At 45.0% G+C, this 25,498-nt stretch overlaps 1 protein-coding gene across 2 annotated transcripts in view; it reads left to right on the top strand.

The window, feature by feature from the left end:
- The first annotated feature begins 17,848 nt into the window (after positions 1-17,848).
- Positions 17,849-25,498, top strand: part of LOC139381213 (uncharacterized) — a 52,215-nt gene continuing 44,565 nt past the window's right edge. For both annotated transcript variants that reach the window (XM_071124662.1, XM_071124663.1), the window contains exons 1-4: positions 17,849-20,140; positions 20,311-20,422; positions 22,952-23,492; positions 23,634-24,095. In XM_071124662.1, the coding sequence (XP_070980763.1) occupies positions 17,864-20,140; positions 20,311-20,422; positions 22,952-23,492; positions 23,634-24,095 (3,392 nt within the window). In that variant the 5' untranslated portion in view covers positions 17,849-17,863. The remainder of the gene's footprint in view (positions 20,141-20,310; positions 20,423-22,951; positions 23,493-23,633; positions 24,096-25,498) is intronic.

Below are 25,498 nucleotides of genomic sequence, written 5' to 3' on the forward strand. Positions count from 1 at the left end.
GGAAGACTGAATCTGCAATAGGTAAGCAGCTTGGTTTGAAGAAATCAACTGTGGGAGCAATTATTAGGAAATGGAAGACTTACAAGACCACTGATAATCTCCCTCGATCTGGGGTTCCACGCAAGATCTCACCCCGTGGGGTCAAAATTATAAAAAATCCCAGAACCACACGGGGGGACCAAGTGAATGACCTGCAGAGAGCTGGGACCAAAGTAACAAAGCCTACCATCAGTAACACACTACGCCGCCAGGGACTCAAATCCTGCAGTGCCAGACGTGTCCCCCTGCTTAAGCCAGTACATGTCCAGGCCCGTCTGAAGTTTGCTAGAGAGCATTTGGATGATCCAGAAGAAGATTGGAAGAATGTCATATGGTCAGATGAAACCAAAATATAACTTTTTGGTAAAAACTCAACTTGTTGTGTTTGGAGGACAACGAATGCTGAGTTGCATCCAAAGAACACCATACCTACTGTGAAGCATGGGGGTGGAAACATCATGCTTTGGGCCTGTTTTTCTGCAAAGGGACCAGGACGACTGATCCGTGTAAAGGAAAGAATGAATGGGGCCATGTATCGTGAGATTTTTAGTGAAAACCTCCTTCCATCAGCAAGGGCATTGAAGATGAAACGTGGCTGGGTCTTTCAGCATGACAATGATCCCAAACACACCACCCGGGCAACGAAGGAGTGGCTTCATAAGAAGCATTTCAAGGTCCTGGAGTGGCCTAGCCAATCTCCAGATCTCAACCCCATAGAAAATCTTTGGAGGGAGTTGAAAGTCTGTGTTGCCCAGCAACAGCCCCAAAACAGATCTGCATGGAGGAATGGGCCAAAATACCAGCAACAGTGTGTGAAAACCTTGTGAAGACTTACAGAAAACGTTTGACCTCTGTCATTGCCAACAAAGGGTATATAACAAAGTATTGAGATAAACTTTTGTTATTGACCAAATACTTATTTTCCACCATAATTTGCAAATAAATTCATTAAAAATCCTACAATGTGATTTTCTGGATTGTTTTTCTCATTTTGTCTGTCATAGTTGAAGTGTACCTATGATGAAAATTACAGGCCTCTCATATTTTTAAGCGGGAGAACTTGCACAATTGGTGTCTGACTAAATGCTTTTTTGCCCCACTGTATATGTTGAAATTGCATTGAACTTTTTTTTTCAGTGTGTATAACACATTAGGAACAACTGCTCTTTCTATGACAGACTGACTAGACAAATCCAGGTGAAAGCTACGTTATGATCCCTTATTGATGTCACCTGTTACATTTATTTCAATCAGTGTAGATGAAGGGGAGAAGACCGGTTAAAGAAGGATTTTTAAGCATTGAGACAATTGAGACATGGATTGTCTGTGTGAATGGGCAAGAAAAAATATTTAAATGCCTTGGAGCGGGGTAGTAGGTGCCAGGCGCACCGGTTTGAGCAACGCTGCTGGGTATTTCACACTCAACAGTTTCCCGTGTGTATCAAGAGTCGTCCACCACCCAAAGGACATCCAGCCAACCTGACGATTTGAGGGCAAAAGGGGGTCCATCTCAATATTACGAAGGTGCTCCTAATGTTTTGGACACTCAGTGATTGGGTGGTTGAAATTCTGTTGAGTTTTAGATGTGATTAGATATATTTTATTTGACCTTGTTTCAATGTTGATAGTAAAATGGTATGTTTGAATCAGCATCATTGTTTCAACGTCATGCTATCAACCTAGCCTAGGCAGCCAATAGTGGCCGCTAGATCTGCACTGTCTTCTAGGCTTGATGTGCATTCCCGGTAATACACTCGTGTCCCCTGTGGACCGGCTTTTACATAAAGCATCCTTCATTCAGTCTGCAAAGTTTTTCAGGCAACTTAGGATGTTGCACACCCTTGGCTGAACGCGGTGTGCAAGATCCTGATTTGTCAGAAATTCCCAAAATGGTGGTGGGAAATTGGGTTTTATTAAGACAGTACACATATTTTTGCCTTTGCAACCTGAATGGATGATGCTTTAGGTACAAGCCGGTCCACAGGTCCATTCAGGTTGCGAGTGTATTACCGTGAATGCATATCAATCCTAGACGATAGTGCTGATCTAGCGGCCGCTATTGGCTGCCTAGGCTACCATCAACCTAAACAAAATGATTTGTGCCTGAACAGGGACTCCTACTGGTATATGAGGGGTAATGCACTTCAGGTAGAACTCTTTTTTTATATTGAAGGATGGTTGGTTGATTTCAAATGTAATCGACAAGTTATTAATATGTTGGATTCACGTCTCTATCTCTTTTACCTTTGGATATTGTATTTTATATATGTTATTCACATTATACAGTGTATTGTCTATCCAAGCAGAATATACATCTTCGAATGTTAATATTTGGTTGCGTTCAAAATTCATTGTCCAGTTGGTCTACAAATTAATGATTGATATGTTGGATTCACGTCTTTTTTCTTTTACAATGCTGGTTGAAATGAGATGAAAACAGTACCGGTTGATGCCTTTTTCAACGTCACAATACGTCACAATATGTATGTGGACACATTACGTGAAAACAACATTGATCAAACAGTGGTTGCCCAGTGGGTGGAGCCATGGAGGGAAGGACATTTCTAAAAGAGGGATTGGGGGGCATTTTTTGAATACCTTCAGTCTGCCACCTCCAGGTGACAATAAAATTCTGATTCCTTCAGTGAATATTATACAGTACTTCAACGTTGATTCAACCAGTGTGTGCCCAGTAGGCAGGCTCCCCACTGCAGCCTGGCTTGGCACTGCATCTCCTCAGAGAATAGATTGCTCCAATAACAGAGGTAGTGCATTGCGCCATTCTCCAGCCCAGATTGATCTGACTGTGTAAGGCACTTGGTTAAGCATATGAGCCATCGATCTGTCTGCCAGAGCATAAAGTGGGATTTCAGGGCCATAAAACATTCTGATGCACTATAGCTGGACTGAAGACAATGCAGGGGCATTCAGTGGTTAATGTATTCATTCACATGCTGTGATGTTTTTCTTAGAATCTGAGCTATGATGGGGATTTTAAACTGACCCCAGGTGAAATGGCTCACTTTGCATGGTCAGTGGATGTGACTGTAATTCCGTGTAGGGTGATAACGTGGGAAAGTCAACCTGAGCATCCACAAATCAAGATAGTCATTTCCAAATGATACCACGTTCATAATTATCCTTAAGGTCTATATCAGCCCTCTCCAACCCTGTTCCTGGAGAGCTACTGTTCCTGTAGGTTTTCACTCCAACCCTAATCTAGCGCACCTGATTCTAATTATTAGCAGGTTGATCACATGTATCTGGTTAGTTACAACTGGGGTTGGAGTTAACTGACAGGAGGGTAGCTCTCCGGGAACAGGGTTGGAGAACCCTGGTCTATATGCTGGAGTTCAGGCTTTATTTGAAAAGTCTAAGTAGGAAATTGCATGAATTTTGACCATTACAGACAATGTGTCCAAGTCTGGAAAAAAAGCTTTTCAATCAGTCATTTCATGGCTTTTCAAAAGGTGTCGCAGAGCTTGTTTTTCCATTCACAGCTATCCCCGAGTATTAGTTATGAAGATGAGACGTTAATGAAGCAATTCAAGTGTCTACAGACCAAATTTGAGTGTCTATAGACCAAATTCGAGGGAGGTAACTGGGACAGACAATGTGACATCCATAACGTTTTTTAGGAAAGGTTTTTGTAAAACATGCACGTTACATCGGATCATCAACTTTTTCTGTAAAGCTAAGGTTTTGTATGGTCTATAATTGCATCCTCTCTTTTCATTATCAGTACCCCTTTCCAGCGTTATGATATCCGTAATCCATAACGGTTGTGGATGTGATGGGTATTGATGCATCATGTCTTAGCTTCAGAATGTTGTGCATACACCACATTGTTTGTGCCGGTTCTGAGATGTATTCTTCAGATGTTTACTGAAGCAAATGTTGATATGATGTGAAAATGATGTGTTCTAGGTAATATTCTCTTGGAAAACCATGTTGAAATGCATTTCTCATATATGACAGTACTATTCTTTAGATAGAGAGATGAGAACAGGCTCAGTATTTTTCAAAGGAAAGCGCCCCCGCCCCTGAATAAATCCAGTGTCCAGAAAAGAGCAAAGAGAAATGACAGTCCATCATTACTGTAAGACATGAAGGTCAGTCAATTCGGAAAACTTGAAACTGAAACTGGCTCTCATGAGGACCGCCACAGGAAACGAAGACCCAGAGTTACCTCTGCTGCAGAGGATCATTTCATTAGAGTTCAATGCACCTCCGATTGTAGTCCAAATAAATGCTTCACAGATTTCAGGTAACAGACACATCTCAACAGCAACTATTCAGAGGAGACTGCATGAGTCAGGCCTTCATGGTCGAATTTCTGCAAAGAACCCACTACTAAAGGACACCAATAAGAAGAGACTTGCCTGGGCCAAGAAACACGAGTGATGGACATTAGACCAGTGGAAATCTGTCCTTTGGTCTGATGAGTCCAAATTTGAGATTTTTGGTTCCAACTGCTGTGTCTTTGTGAGACGCAGAGTAGGTGAACGAATGATCTCTGCATGTGTGGTTCCCACCGTGAAGCATGGAGGAGGAGGTGTGGGGGTGCTTTGCTGGAGACGCTGTCTGTGATTTATTTAAAATTTAAGGCACACTTAACCAGCATGGGTACCACAGCATTCTGCAACAATATGCCCTCCCATCTGATTTGGAGGGGAGTGATGGTGCTTCATCAGATGACCTGGCCTCCACAATCACCCGACCTCAACCCAATTGAGATGGTTTGGGATGAGTTGGACCGCAGAGGGAAGGAAAAGTGTGTGCAAAGCTGTCAAGGCAAAGGGTGGTTACTTTGAAGAATCTAAAATCTAAAATAATATTTTATTTGTTTAACATGTTTTTAGATACTACATGATTCTATGTGTGTTATTTCATAGTTTGGATGTCTTCACTATTATTCTACAATGTAGAAAATAGTAAAAATAAAGAAAAACCCTTGAATGAGTAGTTGTGTCCAAACTTTTTACTGGTGGTACTCTATATATGAACTATTCGGTTGTGGTGTCTGGCCTTGTATCCTATTCAGACTACCTGTAATTATGCAATCCTAATGTACTATGCCTTTTTCTGACATTTTAAAAACATTCCAAATGACAAATCTATTTGTATTAGATTTTGACCAAGACATCTTTAAAATGTTAATGTCTATTTCAGACTCTGTAACGTCCATAACGGAGGGTGTAATATCCATAACGGTAGTTTTTTTTATCGAAAGTAATCATTGAAATGACAGTCTTTTCAAAATAATAGTTTTTGTGTTCAGCCAAACCTTTCCTTCGAAATGCCTAGTCATGTTTTGACCTAAGACTTACAAACTCAGACTTATAATAATATATTCAGTCTCCCCAAAAAGCTTTTCCATTTCATGTAACATCCATAACATAACGCATCTTATTTGCATTAGTTCTCCAACAAGCCAATATTTAGAAGTCAGCTTTTTGGGGTATACACTCCCTTGAAGGGGTACTATAGACACACTCGTCAAATGTTTCATTTCAACATTTTTTTGTCAATTCTGTGAGACATGAAAGTTTTTTTTGATTTTTGCATGCAAATGTAATGTTCATAACGCCTTAACAATTGACTGTTGGTGATAAGCATCTTGGTGAGTAAGGGGTTGATTGTTCCGCACTGTACATGGAATTGATCTGCTTATATGCTCAGCTGCTGATGGGTCAAAAGATTAGGATATAGCTACATACAATTGACTTCAGGGTCAGTCTTGTGACATGAAATTGAATCGGTCTCACGTGAATCTGTCTCAGTTGTTTTATAGGCTCCATTGTTTTGAAATCGGACATTGTGTTTGGGTCTGAGGAGACTCTTGAATCCCACTTGGTGTCAGCCAAGTGAAGTCAATCCAGTCACACATTCACTTCAGCGAAGCCACAGCACCATTTACAGCTTCACAAAGACTTATTAAGTCCCTAAAGATCACCATTAGTAAAGCTTGTTTTCCCAGTCTGGATTTTGGATTTTGCGTTGTCGGGTTAAGCTGTCTGTCTGGAAAGACCAATCCAGAGAGGTCTGCATTTCCTTTCCCCTCGTTCTTGTCTGGAACGATCAGACACCAGCCAGGAGAAGATTGACTGGGGAAGTTGTGTGGAAATTCACTTCTGATCGCAGCCAAGCCACAGAAAATAGAGAGTGAGGCGGGGTGGTAGGCTGGGAGGGGTAGGACTGGCACAATACAGTGGGGTGCCATTTGTTAAGCTGTCACTTCCATGTGGCAGTGAGCGCATTATAACTTACATGGTCTCTGCTCTGCTGTTTATCTGTCATCAAACGTGATTGACAGAATGTACAATTGTAGAGACCATGCTACAGCCAGCCAGTCAGTGTTGATACCTAGAGTGACTGCTAGTAGGGTTATCAGAGGGATAGAAAAACACTGTCCGAGGGTGAGCGTGTGAACCTGACGCCCCGGATTTGTCTATCTTTGTAGTTCCTCAGAGGATCACAACTTTTACCCCGGACTCTACGACTCAAATTAGCCTCTTCAAATTAGTCTCTTTATCCTGGCGCGCCAGTCCTGTCTGACCTTGTTACCTCCACAGGAACTATAAGCTGCACTGTCTTCGGCCATCTGTTAGTGCTAAACAAACTACTTCACACCACTCGTCGTTGGGCCGGTAAGACGGCACTGGATCAAGGGATCTGATTGGTCGAGAACTCTTCCTGGAGGGAGGGACAAAGCATCATGAGTGGCAGGAGGTGGAAGACCGCGCTCCATTGGACTTAGGGAGTCTAGAGGAGGAAGAGGAGGAGGAGGAAGAGGAGGGAGGGAGGGAGGAGCACACACTGAGTAGTGTGGGAGGCGTAAATCCAATATGGATGAGCTGGCAAAGCGGACAGCCACTGTGAGTTTAGAGGTGGTGAAGAGGAGAAAGGAGAGAGGGAGGAAGGAGTCAGTCCCAGCCTTTGTTGCTGCCACTCATGGGATGCTGTTAGCAAGATGGGGAGGAGTCTGAGGTAAGAGAGATTGGTGTTATAGTGGGACTCTGTGTGCAGCGTATGTGTGCCTGTGGATTGAACAAATCAAGTCAAATCAAATTATTCATCACATGCTTCGTAAACAACCGGTGTAGACTGACAGGGAAATGCTTACTTACTGTTAGTCTACACCTGTTTGTTTACGAAGCATGTGACAAATAACATTTTATTAGATTTGAAGAGCAATGGAGGAGGTGGGGGGGTGGAATCCTATTAGGTAGAGTACAGAAAAAGTCTGCCTAACTGCCCTGCTTATCAGGGTGTGTGAGAAAGAAGGAAGAGAAGGACACATGTTGATCCTTGAGTGTGCTATTATGAGGTTGTACTCTACGCAGTGTGCCTTTTTCAACAACCAGTTCAACATGTGGCTGTGTGATGTTATTAATATGAATGTCTATTGGTCTCTTTGTTTTACAAATACTTTTGTGTCTACTGTTTTTTTTAATTGGCTAGAATTGACAGATATGTTTTTTTAAATTGTATTGTCTACTTAGTTGCTAGTCTGTGAAAAGCCAAAACAACCAGACATGATTTTTGAGGCGTCATGATTTAGGAGCAAGTGTTTTTTATTTTTTTAAATTAATTAATAAAATCTCCCTCAAATTCTCCTCCACCTGGTCACCAGGGGAGATTGATGTCTGTGATATATATATATATATTTAAAGCCATATGTATATTTTTAAAGTCTCATGGTTGTAATAGTCTCCAGCAGTCTGGTTGATGTCCTCAGTCAGGGTGAAATCCAGATGGATAACTTTTGAAAAACTGGGCCCTGGATTTATTCCACTTCATACGGGCCCAATTAACTATTTATACAGTGGCCTAGAGTGGCCTTTCCTTCATTTGTTCACGTCTGACTCCTGCCAGACTACTTTGTATTCAATGACGTAAGCACGGGTCCTGTCCCCTGTCTCAAGAACAGGTATTTAACCTTGTTGTGTAATTCGATACACTACATCTATAGTTTGCTTATTTCTGTATCTATGTAGTATTCATTTTTACATGCATAAGGACAACAAAACGTCTTGGGGAAAGCCAACCAGAAGTTATTTGTACTCTTTTTACTCTTTTTTTGTTTTTTTGTTTTTGTTAACACCCCCCTTTTTGGTGCTTTTGTATTCAGCATTCTATTACACAAGTAGGTGTCCATTTCAGGTCGTTGTCAGTTACCATGGCATTCACAGATAGTGTTACAACTTGTCTTGTGACTCGACGCTTCAACGCTCCTCTGTGTGTTCTGTAGTTAACACACAACCTTACTAATCATGATTGACCAGTGTGTAGGGATAGCTGAGGTGAACTACTGTATGTGTTGTGGTCTCAAACAGCAATGCTGTACAGTGGGTATCATAAGTATTCACCCCCTTGGATTGTTTTCCACATTTTGTTGGGTTAGAAAGTGGGATTGAAATACATTGAGGGCGCTGTGAGCGTTATTTAAGATACTCATCAAAGAGGTAAGGTTTTTGATGTTTTCGAAAGATGGGCAGGGACTCCCTGTCCTGACTTTCTGGGGGAAGCTTGTTCCACCGTTGGGGTACCAGGACAGATAAATACTTTGACTGGGCTGAGTGGGAGCTGCCGAGAAACCAGAGGTGGCGGAATGGAGTGCTCGGGTGTAGGCTTTGAGCATAGCCTGAAGGTAAGGAGGGGCAGTTCCCCTTGCTGCTCCGTAGGTCTTGAAGATGATACAAGCTTCGACTGAAAGCCAGTGGAGTGTGCGGAGAAGCGGGATGACATGGATGAACTTAGGAAGGTTGAAAACCTGTCTGTGGCATTCTGGATAAGTTGCAGGGGTTTGATGGCTCAAGCTGGAAGCCCAGCCAACAGAGAGTTGCAGTAGTCTAGACAGGAGATGACAAGAGCTTGGATTAGGACCTGCACCTCTTCCTGTGCGAGGAAAGGTCGTACTCTATGAATGTTGTAGAGCATGAACCTGCAGGAGTGAGTCATTGCTTTGATGTTTGCGGAGAACGACAGGGTGTTGTCCAGGGTCAAGCCAAGAGGAGTGCCAGGAGTGTGCAGAGCCTGAGATGCCCAACACTGAGAGAATGGAGAGGAGGATCTGATGGTTCACAGTGTAAAGGCAGCAGATAGATCTAGGAGGAACAGAGGAAAGCAAGTCAGCTTTGGCAGAGCGGAGAGCCTCTGTGACGCATAGGAGAGTGGTCTCAGTTGAGTGAGCCACCTTGAAACCTGACAGGTTAGGGTTAAGAAGATTGTTCTGAGAGATAGAGAGAGACTTGGTCAGAGACTGCATGCACAAGTGTTTTGGAAAGAAAATAAAGAATGGATACCGGTCTGTAGTCAGAGGGGAAGCAGGCAGTGGTCAGGGATGAGTTGATGAGGGAAGTGAGGAATGGGAGAAGGTCTCCAGATGGTCGGGAGGAGGGGATGGGTTCAAGTTGGCAGGTTGTCGGGCGGCCAGACATCCCAAGTCACAGGGTAGTTCTGTGTGAGTGGGACCAGTGGACTCCGTAGGCTGAGTGAATGAGGAGCGGATGCCGTCAACCTTTTTAACAAAAACATTAAAGTGCTTGATAAAGTCACCCACATGGAGGGAGAGGAGGATTAAGGAGGGATGAGAAAGTGGAGGCGTTTCCCAGGGTTGGAGGCAGAAGCTTGACATTTTGAGTGATAGAAAGTGGATTTTGTTCATACATGTTGTATATAGAGTCAAACAAATAATAAATACAGAAAATGATTTTTTTTTTATAAAAAAATATTTAAAGCGGCTTTAGCAGCCGGTACAGAGGTAGAGAGGAGGGAGCGAAAGCATGATAGATCCTCCGGAAGTGTATTTTTCCTCCATTTCCACTTAGCTGCCCTGTTCTGTTAGCATGCAGTAAGACACTCGGCCACGGAGCAGGAGTGGAAGGTTGGGCCAGCTGGAAGGACAGGGGACTGTGAGAGTCAAAGAATGCAGAAAGGGAGAAGAGTAGTCAACCGTAGACAGAGTCAGGAGACTGGAGGGAGAAGAACTTAGCAGAAAGAAGAGAGGATAGGATTGAGTGAGTAGGGTTGGAGGAAACAAAGTAGTGATCAGAGACATGGGGGGGGGGGGGGTTGCAACTATACTTAAACATATATTTAATGTCTGATGTGTTATTGTTACCATCTACTAATCAATTCTCTTCTTTAGGATGCTTTCAGAAAGCTCCCTGGTATGTTTTGTTGAATCTGCTTGACTGAGGGACCTTACAGATGTACAGTATGGGTGAAAGATGAAGGGGTAGCCATTCAATAATGTCAACCCATATTATTTTACACCAATGTAATTTATATGTAATTTGTTAAGCAAAATTGTACTCCAGAACTAATTTAGGCTTGCCTAAACAAAGATAAATACTTATGCCAAAACTATATTTTTGTTGATTCATTTTTTTCCTCGATTAATTTGTAGAATTTTCTTTTCACTTTGACATTATACAGTATTTTGTGCAGATCAAGCTATTTCAATCCCACTTTGTAATGCATAAAATGTGAAAAAAGTCCAAGGGGGTGAATACTTATGGTACATACTGTAGTTTAATATTTGGCACTGTGGAGGGCTCTACCTGCTTTTCTGAAATGCAGCCCTCTCTGTGCTGTTGTTCAGAGAGTGAAACTGTCCTCAGGTTAGTGTATGACCCCTGCTACGTTTGGTTGCATGTTCAGGATTCTCCACAGGACTTTCTCTCTGACTTTATGGAGTATTTTGTGTGGCTCAATCACAAAAAAAAACAACATTTAAGTCTATTTCAATCCCACTCTGTAACGTGTTCAAAATGTGAAAAATATCCAAGGGTGGGTGAATACTTTATTATACCTACTGTACAGGGCTAAAAATGAAACTGCACAGGGAGGCTCAGGCCAAAAGATGAGGGTAAATGGTGCTGGGGAATATGATTAGTAAGATGGTCACGTAGCCTAACTGCAGTCAATTCAACAGGTTCGTAATCACAAAGGCCATGCATTTGTCACAGACATCTTCTCAGAACGCCCCTATCGGAGTACGTGTTTGTACGAGTGTGTGCGTCAATGTGGATCTCTCTGTGTAATTTACAATCTGCTGTCACCTTGACATTTCATTACATTTTCTACAGTGTGAGACCAGAGGCTGCTGTGTTGAATCACTAATAAATATTTTTCCCTTCTCTTTATAAAGGTTGTTGGACACAGTACAGGCCAAGGGTAGGTTAGATGATATACTTGTTTACAACTACTGGACAGGATCCCTCCCTTCCCTGTGCGTTAGTGTGTCTCTGCAGTGACTGTGCAGTTATGGGTGTGTGAGGCGTATATGTGTGACTGCCCTCTACCATGCCTGGCACTTTCCCAGGAGAGTCATAACACAACCCTGCTTTTTCCTGGGATTTCGGATAATCATGACCAGCCCCTGCATCGTGTGTGTGCGTGTGTGCGTGTGCGCGTGTGCATGTGCGTGTGTGAGAGAGATTTATTTAGGGTCTGGGATGATTTGGATCATGACACTATTTCCCAAAGGGCATTTCGAAGGCGTACATACTAGAGGTCGACCGATTATGATTTTTCAACGCCGATACCGATACCGATTATTGGAGGACCAAAAAAGCCGATACCGATTAATCGGGAACATTTTTATTTATTTATTTGTAATAATGACAATTACAACAATACTGAATGAACACTTATTTTAACTTAATATAATACATCAATAAAATTAGTTTAGCCTCAAATAAATAATGAAACATGTTCAATTTGGTTTAAATAATGCAAAAACAAATTGTTGGAGAAGAAAGTAAAAGTGCAATATGTGCTAACGTTTCAGTTCCTTGCTCAGAACATGAGAACATATGAAAGCTGGTGGTTCATTTTAACATGAGTCTTCAATATTCCCAGAAGTTTTAGGTTGTAGTTATTATAGGAATTATAGGACTATTTCCCTCTATACCATTTGTATTTCATATACCTTTGACTATTGGATGTTCTTATAGGCACTTTAGTATTGCCAGTGTAACAGTATAGCTTCCGTCCCTCTCCTCGCTCCTCCCTGGGCTCGAACCAGCAACACAACGACAACATCCACCATCAAAGCAGCGTTACCCATGCAGAGCAAGGGGAACAACTACTAGAAGGCTCAGTGCGAGTGATGTTTGAAAAGCTATAAGCGCGCGCTAACTAGCTAGCCATTTCACTTCGGTTACACCAGCCTCACCTCGGGAGTTGATAGGCTTGAAGTCATAAACAGCTCAATGCTTGACGCACAAAGAAGAGCTGCTGGCAAAACGCACGAAAGTGCTGTTTGAATGAATGTTTACGCGCCTGCTTCTGCCTACCACCGCTCAGTCAGATACTTAGATACTTGTATGCGCAGTCAGATTATATGCAACGCAGGACACCCTAGATAATATCTAGTAATATCATCAACCATGTGTAGTTAACTAGTGATTATGATTGATTAAATGTTTTTTATAAGATAAGTTTAATGCTAGCTAGCAACTTACCTTGGTTTACTGCATTCATGTAACAGGCAGTCTCCTTGTGGAGTGCAACAAGAGGCAGGTCGTTATTGCGTTGGACTAGTCAACTGTAAGGTTGCAAGATTGGATCCCCCGAGCCGACAATGTGAAAATCTGTCGTTCTGCCCCTGAACGAGGCAGTTAACCCACCGTTCCTAGGCCGTCATTGAAAATAAGAATGTGTTCTTAACTGACTTGCCTAGTTAAATAAAGGTATATAAAAAAGAAAAATCGGCAAATCGGCGCCCAAAAATACAGATTTACGATTGTTATGAAAACTTGAAATCGGCCCCAATTAATCGGCCCTTCCGATTAATCGGTCGACCTCTAGTACATACACAGATGTGTGAGACACTGATGACATGGGAGATGATTGTTTATCTTTAGTGATCACATTTCCAGACAAAAATAAAGCATAATAATATTTTCAAACTATTCATTACTTTGCCTTAATTACCATTATCTGGCTTTGGTAACTACCCGCTACACTATAATTACTGGTGTCTCTGAGTGTCTGTACGTGATGTGTGAGGATCAGACTGACAACAATTCGTCCGGTAAGAGCTAATATTAGAGCAGGGTGCTGGCAGTGGTTGGGGCTTTCCAGACTGAGGAGATGGTGTGAGTGTGAACTTGACAGACACTACAAATTTGGATTGATAATAAAAAAACATGGAATGTGTTGGGTAACCACAGTAACTTGTCTGCCTGCCTTGTCTCTTGTTTTGGTTCATTCTGAGCCTCCAAGTTCAAGGATCCCTCACCTTTGAAAAAAGCTTTGATTAATCCAACAGACAGGTCTGTTTCAACAAATTACTCACAGAACACCTAACAGAGCTGAGAACACCAGAACACTTCTCTTACCTACCTCCGCAGACACCCAAGCTGCTTCGCCATGGCTATTTAATAGCAGGAATAGAAAGCACACCTGGAAGTCCATGCCAGTCAGATTGACAGCCAAGGACGCCTTGCTTTGTAGGACCAGGGTGTCTCTAGAACAGCCTACCTCTGGCTTCTGCTGAGACTAGTGATCGCCTTGTGTTACCATATCTAATAGCTGTTTTGGTCTCTCTTTTAAGGATATGGAAATGTTGTTTGGGTCGGCATTTGAACAGTTAGCCAGGGAATAGTGAGATGTAAATGTTTGTGTGCGGGGAAAAAACGTGATGTACTTTACAGTCGTGGCCAAAGGTTTTGAGAATGACACACACCAAGGTTGCTGCTTCAGTGTCATTAGATATTTTTGTCAGCTGTTACTATGGAATATTGAAGTGTAATTAAATCAAATCAAATCAAATTTATTTATATAGCCCTTCGTACATCAGCTGATATCTCAAAGTGCTGTACAGAAACCCAGCCTAAAACCCCAAACAGCAAGCACAGCAAGGAACCAGGCTATGTGGGGTGGCCAGTCCTCTTCTGGCTAATTACATGCATTTCATAAGTGTCAAAGGCTTTTATTGACAATTACATGAAGTTGCAAAGAGTCAATATGTGCAGTGTTGACCCTTCTTTTTCAAGACCTCTGCAATCTGCACTGGCAATCTGTCAATTAACTTCTGGGCCACATCCTGACTGATGGCAGCCCATTCTTGCATGATCAATGCTTAGAGTTTGTCAGAATTTGTGGGTTTTTGTTTGTCCACCCACCTCTTGAGGATTGACCACAAGTTCTCAATGGGATTAAGGTCTGGGGAGTTTCCTGGCCATGGACCCAAAATATCGATGTTTTGTTCCTCGAGCCACTTAGTTATCACTTTTGCCTGATGACAAGGTGCTCCATCATGCCGGGAAAGGCATTGTTCGTCACCAAACTGTTCCTGGATGGTTGGGAGAAGTTGCTCTCGGAGGATGTGTTGGTAACATTCTTTATTCATGGCTGTGTTCTTAGGAAAAATTGTGAGTGAGCCCACTCCCTTGGCTGAGAAGCAACCCCACACATGAATGGTCTGTTGGCATGACACAGGACTGATGGTAGCGCTCACCTTGTCTTCTCCGGACAGGCTTTTTTCCGGATGCCCCAAACAATCGGAAAGGGGACTCATCAGAGAAAATGACTTTACCCCAGTCCTCAGCAGTCCAATCCCTGTACCTTTTGCAGAATATCAGTCTGTCCCTGATGTTTTTCCTGGAGAGAAGTGGCTTCTTTGCTGCTGTCATGACGTTGGCCTCTTTGGGTATAGCAAGCCCCATCCCCCTTTCCCTGCCTCCCCCTTGCGTCCTTCAACTAGGTTGCTGTGGTCAGAGAGACGTCGTAAATTCCTGAGGATCTCTTCATGGACACACAGTATAGAGAGAGTAGATTGTCATGGAGAACAAAGGAATTCCTTCCACCTCACAGAACTTGAGGTACGAACAAATTTCGTGTTCCGTAGAAAGTATAAAAGATCGGTGAAGAATCCAGCTACGAACCGGTCCGTTTGTCACAACTTGGGGAAGCTCATGGGAGACGGTGTGGCCACATTACCATAACGCTGTTTATATAATAGCCTCAGATATGAGGTTTACATCTAATTGTTGTATAAGATGAATGAGTGAGTATGATACTCTTTGTATAATTGTGTAATATGATTTTGGACTGTTTAATGAAGAAAAATACAATTCCCTTTTGATTTGAACTAAATCAGAGGACCGCCCCTGAGCCCAGTTAGGGTCAGACATCCTGGACCGCCCCTGAGCCCAGTTAGGGTCAGACATCCTGGGACAGCCCTTTTCGGCCCTTCCGAATAAAATCCCCACTCGGGTTTTCGATCAGCAGACCGAGCTCAATTACGAGATGGCTAAAGGTTGCAGACCATGCTTTTCTCCATTAGGAGGAGACAAAGGTTGTAGACCATTGCTGAATCTTTTAACCATACCACGTGGTTAAACTCTTAGACTATCGATACCGACAGAATAAGAACAAGTCTTTGATACTGAATTCCTAGCTGTAGACTAGTAATTAGTATCATTGAACGTGAAGAACGACAACCGCCAAAACATCCATTCTATAACGAATGTCACTTTGAACTATCCCCTCTAACCAAGACAGAGAGAGAGAGAGAGAGAGGGAGAGAGACGGACAATTCTACAAAAGACACAAACTTTTCACCAGCGATCAAGACGACACACTTAGTGTAAATATATTGATTGATTGCAATTGTTCCCGAATGAGTGAGCGTTCATGTGTAAAGGATTAGCATTTCAATTGTTATAATTATCACTCTGTAGTGACTTCTTACTCGACCCCCACTTCCTCTTTTGTCTAACAAGCCGCCATGCCGGTTTAGCCCACTAGGGCACATTCTCATTTCACATAACCACATTTACCTTGTTTGTTTGTTTGTTTATGCATTTATGTGAATTACTTAGTTAGTAATAAATAAATGATTTAAGACAATTGATGTATGGAGGACTCATAGTGAAGACTTGGTTTGTGCAGATAACCAACAATTTACGACTTTTGGAATGAGACTGACGTGAGGTAAAGTAAATAATTCATTAATCAGAAGACTATGGATCAGATATGAAAATATCTGAAAGGTTATATTAGGAAATTATAACCTTGTAATCTGAATATTTTTCCTTGGTGCCCCGACTTCCTAGTTAATTAGTTACATGATTAATCAGTTGCGTAATACTAATTACAGAGAATCTTTGATAAAAACTATAAGTCTTCAGTTAATGATAGTAAAGACACGACACTGCCCTTCTTGACACCAGGCCATCCTCCAAAAGTCTTTGCCTCACTGTGCATGCAGATGCACTCACACCTGCCTGCTGCCATTCCTGAGCAAGCTCTGTACTGGTGGTGCCCCGATATCGCAGCTGTATCAACTTTAGGAGACGGTCCTGGTGCTTGCTGGACTTTCTTTGGCGCCCTGAGCCTTCTTCACAACAATTGAAGTTCTTGATGATCTGATAAATGGTTGATTTAGGTGCAATCTTACTGGCAGCAATATCCTTGCCTGTGAATCCCTTTTTGTGCAAAGCAATGATGACAGCACATGTTTCCTTGCAGGTAACCATGGTTGACAGAGGAAGAACAATGATTCCAAGCACCACCCTCCTTTTGAAGCTTCCAGTCTGTTATTCGAACTCAATCAGCATGATGGAGTGCTCTCCAGCCTTGTCCTCGTCAACACTCACACCTGTGTTAACGAGAGAATCACTGACGTGATGTCAGCTGGTCCTTTTGTGGCAGGGCTGAAATGCAGTGGAAATGAGGGAAAGAGGGAATTTGGCAAAGAGGAACTTTTGCAATTAATTGCAATTCATCTGATCACTCTTCATAACATTCTGGAGAATATGCAAATTGCCATCATACAAACTGAGGCAGCAGACTTTGTGAAAATTAATATTTGTGTTATTCTCAACTTTTAGCCACGACTGTATGTGTTAAGTGTTGACAGGGCTGTGGTTGATGAGTTTTTAATCGATTAGTCAGTTACAGGACGTGAGTACTCTATGCATGCACTTTCTCCAGCATTGCTCTATGCACAATTGTGCTCCACTGGTTGGTAACGATACAGCAGGACCCGACCCTGCTAACCATGATAGTAGGTTCAGAGGTACCAACCTTGAGCCTCACCCAAAATGACTGGGAGTAGCTGTTTCTGATGTCTGTGTTGCCTACAGTCACCTGCCCAGGGGGTCAGGGGAAAGCACCTAGACCATGGAGTCATGCGGTGATTTTGGTAGACAACGGCATGACCGAATCACCTCCCAGGTTATGCTAATGAGCGGATCAGAGGTTTTTTATATAACATGACACACATTCGGCTCCTCCGAGACAAACTTAGGTGAACACACACACAAAAAATACACACCACACACACACACACGCACATTCAACCATGGATTCTGAATATCCTTCTGTGTCAGTTTGTTTGTTTGTTTTATTGTCTTTCTTCTAAATGGTCCTAATATATTATTGACTCTTTTTTTCTTTATCTTTGGCAGACTGAAAAGAAGCTGAGCATTGCAGCATGGCAAAGAGGCCTGCCGATCATCCTCCAGCTTACTAACCCTCACCAAATGGACACATTTTGTTTCATTTGGGGTTAGGAGGTTTAGGATAAGAGCACTAGTACTATCAAAGACCAAAAAAATACAAAAATTAGACAGAAGGCTCCACTGAGGCCAGTGTGGGGACCATGTCTAAGTCAGGCAAGATCCTGCACCTGTATGTGGAGGTGAGGTCTGTCCCAGGGAAGGAGCTGGAAGGTGGTGAGGAGGGGATGCACCCACTAGTGCTCCAAGGGCTTGACATCCTACCTCAATCCCAGTGCACCCACAGCCACTCCACCTCTACCTGTACCTGCACTTGCCCATCCACCCCCAGCCCAGCCTCCATGTCCCCAGGAGTGTTGCATAAAGATGGGGGCAGCAGTCCCAGCCTCACCTCCAAGTCCTCCTCCAGACAATCTGTCAGTTTCCAGCTGGACCTACCGGACAACTCCGGACCGCCCACACACCACGAGCAGCGTCTGCCTTATGAGGGGATTAGTCAGCTGCTCTCCAATCTCCAGCCTGCACCCAATGGGCTGCAGAATGACAGTCTGGTGCTCGCCCGCTCCTCAGACATTGAGCACTACCACAGGAGGGTGCCCCTATCCCCTGCCTCCTCTGGGAGAATAACGTCCCCCTCGACTCCAACCAGTGGGCGCAGGTCCTACGATGGCTCTGGTGTGGGAGACGAGGGCAAGTGCTCTGTGGTCAGCTTTAGCTACATAGAGAAAGCCAGCATTAAGTCTGTGGACAGCCCTCACAGTGCTGTGTGCCCAAGTGTACTTGAGAACCCTTTCAGTAGAGGTGTGGAGGAGGGGTATATGCCTGCCCACCTTAGGAAGAGGCTCAGTGACCCTGTGTGGTCGGATAGCTCCGGTAGCTCCAGCCCCAAACTGTCCTGTCCCACCTCGGGCAGGTCCCCCAGGAGCTCCCCCTGCCTCCGCAGGGCCACTCTGGACACTGTGGCCAGAGAGGCCACCTACAGGGCCATGGAGGAATTTGGCTCCCCGGAACTAAGGCGCAGACTGGCGGCCTACAGCCCAGACAGAAGCCCCAGCCTGCCTCGGTACTACCAGCAGCAGCCCCGCTGCCAGTCCTGGGGTGGGTCCGCGGTCCTGCCTAGGGGTGCCAGAACGCTGCCAATCAATGCACACCTCATAGACTCTGACAGGAACCGTGGTTTGAATGGCCTCCCCAGAAGCCCAGCTTCTCACCAGCTCTCTGTTCAAGCCAGGCAGTCCTACTACAACTTCACCATGTCCCCTTCCAGTGTTAGCTGCCACCATGGTGTCCAGAACCACAGGCTGTGGCTAGGGGACGAGAGCCCCAGGCTGTCCTCAAAATGTGGGGACCACAGCCCCAGGTTGGCCTGCAAGTTTGGGGACGAGAGCCCAAGGTTGTCTTCCAAGTTTCGCCCACCATTACCTGCAGGCAGGCCCACTGCAATTCAGCATGAAATACCAGCAAGCATGATTACCAGCACCCCAACCTCTTGCGATCAGAGGGCTAGCAGCCACACCAGCCACCGCACTCCTAGCGATAGCCCCTGCTTACCAAACAAGGTCAACTCCAAACAGTCAGGTCAGTCAAATGACAGCAAGCTGGGAGAGGGATTGAATCAGACCAGTGACAGAAGAAGTAACTCCCCAGCCACTAGCCCTCACATGGCCCATAAGCTGGCGGAGGACGCAACCAAGCTGTCCACTATCTTCATGGACAGGGGGACTCCCTCCCCCACTCTGTCACAGGCTAACTCCACCAGGTCAGAGAGCCCCACGTCTGGCTACATCTCCAGGGAGTCTCAACCCTACGCCACCCTCCATGGCCAGGGTTCTCCAGCACAGCCCCACCCTGAAGCTAACACTCACACACACTTACAGGACCATAGGTGGACAGACAAGGAGTTTCTTAGAGCTGGACCCCACTCCAGAGAGTCTAGACCAGGTCAAGGACAGGGGCAAGCCTCCCCCCTCCTACTGCAGAAGGGAACCTCCTCCCCTGCTATGCCAGCTACGCTGCACCTGGTGGTAGCGTCCCACACTCCTATCACAGACCCACGGCTGCAGAGAGCTGAGCTGCTGACGAAAGACAGCCCAACCCTGCACCGCCACCAGCCCCCACAGTACATGGGAGACCGAGGCTCCCCCAGCCTGGAGAGGAGACCGTATGACACCCGCTTCGACAGAGGGGGTCCGAGGGACAACCCGGAGAGCAGCAGGCGCCTGATTATAGGACTTGACATGGAGCCGCCAGAGAGCTGGAGCTCCAGGATGCAGCAGTGGAGGGAGAATGGGTCCGTTGCGGACAGGGAGGAGTCCTATAGTGAGAGTCCGACTGCTGATGGTGATGAAGTGTATGTGGTGACCAAGGAGGAGCTGCAGCAGAGAAGGAATGGTGCAGCTGTGTTGGGGTATCAGGGGTATAAACATGGAGTAAACAGGGAACAGAGGGGGGAGACCCAGGACCATAGTGGGGCACTAGGGTCCTCCCAAAGCTCCAGTGGAGTGACAGGCAGTCTGGGGGAGAGCACTCAGCCAGAAAGGGACTGTCTCTCTCCAGAGACATCCAGCCAGTCCAGCCAGAAGAGCAATGACACTGAAGAGACAGCATCTGGGATGCAGGTGTGTGTGTGTGTGTGTGTGTGTGTGTGTGTGTGTGTGTGTGTGTGTGTGTGTGTGTGTGTGTGTGTGTGTGTGTGTGTGTGTGTGTGTGTGTGAGCGACTGTTTACAAGTGTACATTATACCTTATGTATCACCTACTCAATCATTCTCATTGTCTGTTGTGTTGTAGTCGGAAAGCGGATCCTCTGTGCTGGGCCCATCCTTGCACTCCCAGAAGATTGCCCGTGCCAAATGGGAGTTCCTGTTTGGACAGCCCATAGAGGATAGCCATGATTCTAAAGGTGGGTGGTCCTGAAAGAGGTCTAATGCTGCGTTCATAGCCAAGTGGGAAGGTGGTATTTACCAGATAAACTCAGCAAAAAAGGAAACATCCTCTCACTGTCACCTGCATTTATTTTCAGCAAACTTAACATGTGTAAATATTTGTATGAACATAACAAGATTCAACAACTGAGACATAAACTGAAATTGAATAATTTGTCCAGGAACAAAGGGGGGGTCATCAAAATAAAAAATAAAAATATATATAAAAAAGTAACAGTCAGTATCTGGTGTGGCCACCAGCTGCATTAAGCACTGCAGTGCATCTCTTCCTCATGGACTGCACCAGAATTGGCAGTTCTTGCTGTGAGATGTTACCCCACACTTCCACCAAGGCACCTGCAAGTTCCCGGACATTTCTGTGGGAAATGGCCCTAGCCATCCGATCCAACAGGTCCCAGACGTGCTCAATGGGATTGAGATCCGGGCTCTTCGATGGACATGGCAGAACACTGATATTCCTGTCTTGTAGGAAATCACCCACAGAACGAGCAGTATAGCTGGTGGCATTGTCATGCTGGAGGTCATGTCAGGATGAGCCTGCAGGAAGGGTACCACATGAGGGAGGTGTATGTCTTCCCTGTAACGCACAGCATTTAGATTGCCTGCAGTGACAACAACCTCAGTCCAATGATGCTGTGACACATCGTCCCAAACCATGACGGACCCTCCACCTCCAAATCGATCCCACTCCAGAGTACAGGCCTCGGTGTAACGCTCATTCCTTTGACGATAAACACAAATCTGACCTTCACCCCCGGTGAGACAAAACCGCGACTCGGGTTTGTGCCCATAGGCGACGTTGTTGCCGGTGATGTCTGGTGAGGACCTGCCTTGCAACAGGCCTACAAGACCACAGTCCAGCCTCTCTCAGCCTATTGCGGACAGTCTGAGCACTGATGGAGGGATTGTGCGTTCCTGGTGTAACTCAGGCAGTTGTTGTTGCCATCCTGTCCCGCAGGTGTGATGTTCGGATGTACTGATCCTGTGCAGGTGTTCCACGTGGTCTGCCACTGCGAGGATGATCAGCTGTCCGTCCTGTCTCCCTGTGGCGCTGTCTTAGGCGTCTCACAGTACGGACATAGCAATTTTATTGCCCGGCCACGTCTGCATTGCTCATGCCTCCTTGCAGCATGCCTAAGGCACGTCAACGCAGATGAGCAGGGACCCTGGGCATCTTTCCTTTGGTGTTTTTCAGAGTCAGTAGAAAGGCCTCTTTAGTGTCCTACGTTTTCATAACTGTGACCTTAATTGCCTACCGTCTGTACTCTGTTAGTGTATTAACGATCGTTCCATAGGTGCATGTTCATGGTTCATTGTTTCCCATGTTTGTTCAGTGTTTAAACCCTTTACAATGAAGATCTGTGAAGTTATTTGGATTTTTACGAATTATCTTTGAAAGACAGGGACCTGAAAAAGGGACTTTTCTTTTTTTGCTGAGTTTTACTACGGGGAAAAATCTACTTGAACATCGCTCCAACTGGTTATTAGTAGTGGGAAACAAACAACTATGGGAAGCATTGGAGTCAACATGGGCCAGCATCCATGTGGAACACTTTAAACAACTTGTAGTCCATGCCCTGACAAATTGTGACTGTTCTGAGGGCAAAAGGGGTGCAACTCAATAGTCGGAAGGTGTTCCTAATGTTTTGTGCACTCAGTGTACATGAAAGCTGTTCTTTTAGTTTGTGGTTGGCGCAGCTTGTTGGCCATTAGCCAATCAGCGTTTCTCAAACTAGTTCAAAACACGTAAATGCATCCAACTGGGAATTACTACCTTCCCACTTGGTTATGGATGCAGGATTTGCCTCACTGTCTTACTCTTCCTCCTCCATTTCGGACTTCCTAGTTCGTCAGCCCCTTCTCGTAAACAAGCAGCTACTTTCACAATACTCTTGTAATCCAATTAGCTCTGCCTAGCTTTGGCTTTAGCGCCATCATGGCCTGGCATCAGCTCTGTCCTTATTAAAGTCGGACTCTCTTCCTTCTCAAACAAACACTTTCTTTGTTTACCTTTATTGATAGTTTAGAGTCTAGACATCTCAGCCTCATACACAGCTAATCTGTTTCCTGTTAAGTATTTGGATTTTCTATATCTCTGCATCTCTCTCACTCATTTTCCATCCTTCCCTATTATGTTACAGTACTCAGTTCATCCCAGACAGTCTGTTATAGGTCCCAAAACAGTGAATGACCATAAACACTACCACCGTAATAACAATCTATACATTTAGAACAGGTCATTTTATTACATTTGCATGTTTTTTAGAACAGGTCATTTTACTAAGTGCTACCAAACGTTGAATGTTATTACCGTAGTCAGTCCACTCAATACTCAATCATAATGGAATACAATCTCAAAATGACAACTGAGCTTTAGAACAGGACTTTTTTTTAAAACCAGATGTGCATGGTTTTTAGAACAGGCTAATTGTTCTATATTATTCCTACTCACTTTTACATGCTCTGTTTGTCTCTTTTGATCCCAGACTCATCTCAAGCCCCCCCGAGTGGGACCTCCAGTGAGTCTCCCTTGCCCACCTCCTCCCTGCTCCTGAAGCCCACAGGTCACTGGAGGGGATGGGATGATGAGAGTCAGAGTTTATCCTATCACGATGTCCAGCAGGTGGTGGATTTGGTGACTCCGCCCCCGGTCACTGTGGTTGGCTTCTCGCCCAAGACGGGCATCATCCGGAGAGCCATCAACTACGCTGAGACGGACTTAGATGCTGTGCCCCTGAAATGCTATAGGGAAACAGACCTAGATGAGGTGATATTGGCTGAGGCCGAGAGAGAGCAGGAGGAGGTGGACTCCGCCTTTGGGAGTAACCGCAGTGTGCTCGGCACCTCTGCCTCCAGCGCCAGTACCATAGTACGCACTGACGGAGAGGAGGACGAGTTGGAGGAGGACGAGCTGGAGGAGGAAGAGGAGGAGGTGGTGAGCTGGGCCAGTGTGAGGATGCAGGGGGATAAGAAGAGACAGCATGCCACCCAGGAGGACAATCAGGTGTACAGTCTGCTGCTGAAGGGGTGAGATATTCACTGCAGCTCAGACACACCATACCCTGTAGTCAGTATGTAAAGCATTTATAGAGACACAAATATAGTAGATATTTGCCAATCACATACCTCATGTGTTCCTAATACATTCTACATGGTGTCTTCCTGTAGTTGTCCCCTGGACCACATATCGGATGCCCAGTCAGCCCTGAAATCCTCCATCTCAGTGACTAGCCCTCGCAGGACCTCAGTGGATAGCCTGGACTCCTTCAGCCGCCACTTCGAAAGGATAATGGAGTCTCACCGAGCCAAGGGCACCTCCTACAGCAGCCTGGACAGCGTTGACCTCTTGACCTCCAGCGGCCCACCCATATTCACCTTTGACCTGCCCACCCTCACCCCTAAGATCCAAAGCCAAATTTGTGAGAGTGCTCGTCATATCATCGAGCTGAGTTTTGCCCCCCTGGCCCATCCAGAGCTCCCCAGTGTGTCTGACCCCACATGCTCTGAGAACACCCTGGCACCCACAGGAAAGGGGCTCAGCAGCACCTCTGAGCAGGATTATACGTCAGGAGGGAAGTCCCGGTTGGAGAAAGACTGCTTGCAAACTAACTTAGACTTGCCTTTCATCAGGTGAGTGACAGACAAACGTGGACAGTGTACATCTTAAGGTCTGCTTCATTTAGACCCTTTTGTATCAGCTTCTCTGCAGTGTCCGTGCAGGAGAAAGTGGTCGCATGCGCACACACACACGCACACACAGCTGCACTCACAACATTTTAACAATCTCTAAAGGATCGTTTAGCTGTGACATCTCTTGAGTGCATTTTTGTGTTTGTTTGCCATTGTCCGCAGGGGCGTGTGCTGGTGATGGTGGCAACACATTTTGTTATATGAAGATCCTATTATAAGATATAGGATCATATTATGCAGTTTCATAATGATAAACAGCTTATGCTGCATTGGTAATACATCTCTTTACTGCTGCTAGACGACCACTGTCACTAAAATCTCATGCCATGTGTTGTCCCTGGAATGGCTGTTCCCAATTACTTTGATTACATTTAGATGTTTAGGGCCTATACTCTAAACATGTGTGACTGGCATATGTTTGGTCTTGCATTTCCAATATTGACAGACAGTGTCTGCTTTGAATACAGCTGTTTTGATCAGAATATGACTGATCTGACCAAATTAACTGTGTAGACATACACTACATGACCAAAAGTAGTTGGTCCCCCCCTTTGCTGCTATAACAGCCTTCACTCTTCTGGGAAGGCTTTTCACTAGATGTTGGAAAATTGCCGCGGGGACTTGCTTCCATTCAACCACAAGTATTAGTGAGGTCGGGCACTGATGTTGGGTGATTAGGCCTGGCTCCACAAAGTTGGAAGCACAGAATCGTGTAGAATGTCATTGTATGCTGTAGCGTTAAGATTTCTCTTCACTGGAACTAAGGGGTGTAGCCCGACCCATGAAAAACAGTCCTAGACCATTAATCGTCCTCCACCAAACTTTACAGTTGGCCCTATGCATTGGGGCAGGTATCGTTCTCCTGGCATCCGCCAAACCCAGATTCATCTGTTGGACTGCCAAATGGTGAAGCGTGATTCATCACTCCAGACAAGGCTTTTCCATTGCTCCAGAGTCCAATGGCGGCAAGCTTTACACCACTCCAGCCGACGCTTGCCGATCTTAGGCTTGTGTGTGGCTGCTCTGTCATTGAAACCCATTTCATGACGCTCCCGACGAACAGTTATTAGGCTGACGTTGCTTCCTGAGACTGTTTGGAACTCGGTAGTGAGTGTTGCAACCGAGGAGTGATGATTTTTACAGGCTTCAGCACTCATGTGTCCCGTTCTGTGAGCTTGTGTGACCTACCACTTCACGGCTGAGGCGTTGTTGCTCCTAGACGGTTCCACTTCACAATAACAGCACTTACAGTTGACCGGGGAAGCTTTAGCAGAAATTCGACGAACTGACTTGTTGGAAAGTTAACATCCTATTACAGTGCCACATTGAAAGTCACTGAGCAC

Source organism: Oncorhynchus clarkii, chromosome 23, assembly GCF_045791955.1.
Source record: "Oncorhynchus clarkii lewisi isolate Uvic-CL-2024 chromosome 23, UVic_Ocla_1.0, whole genome shotgun sequence".
In the NCBI taxonomy this organism is placed as follows: domain Eukaryota; kingdom Metazoa; phylum Chordata; class Actinopteri; order Salmoniformes; family Salmonidae; genus Oncorhynchus; species Oncorhynchus clarkii.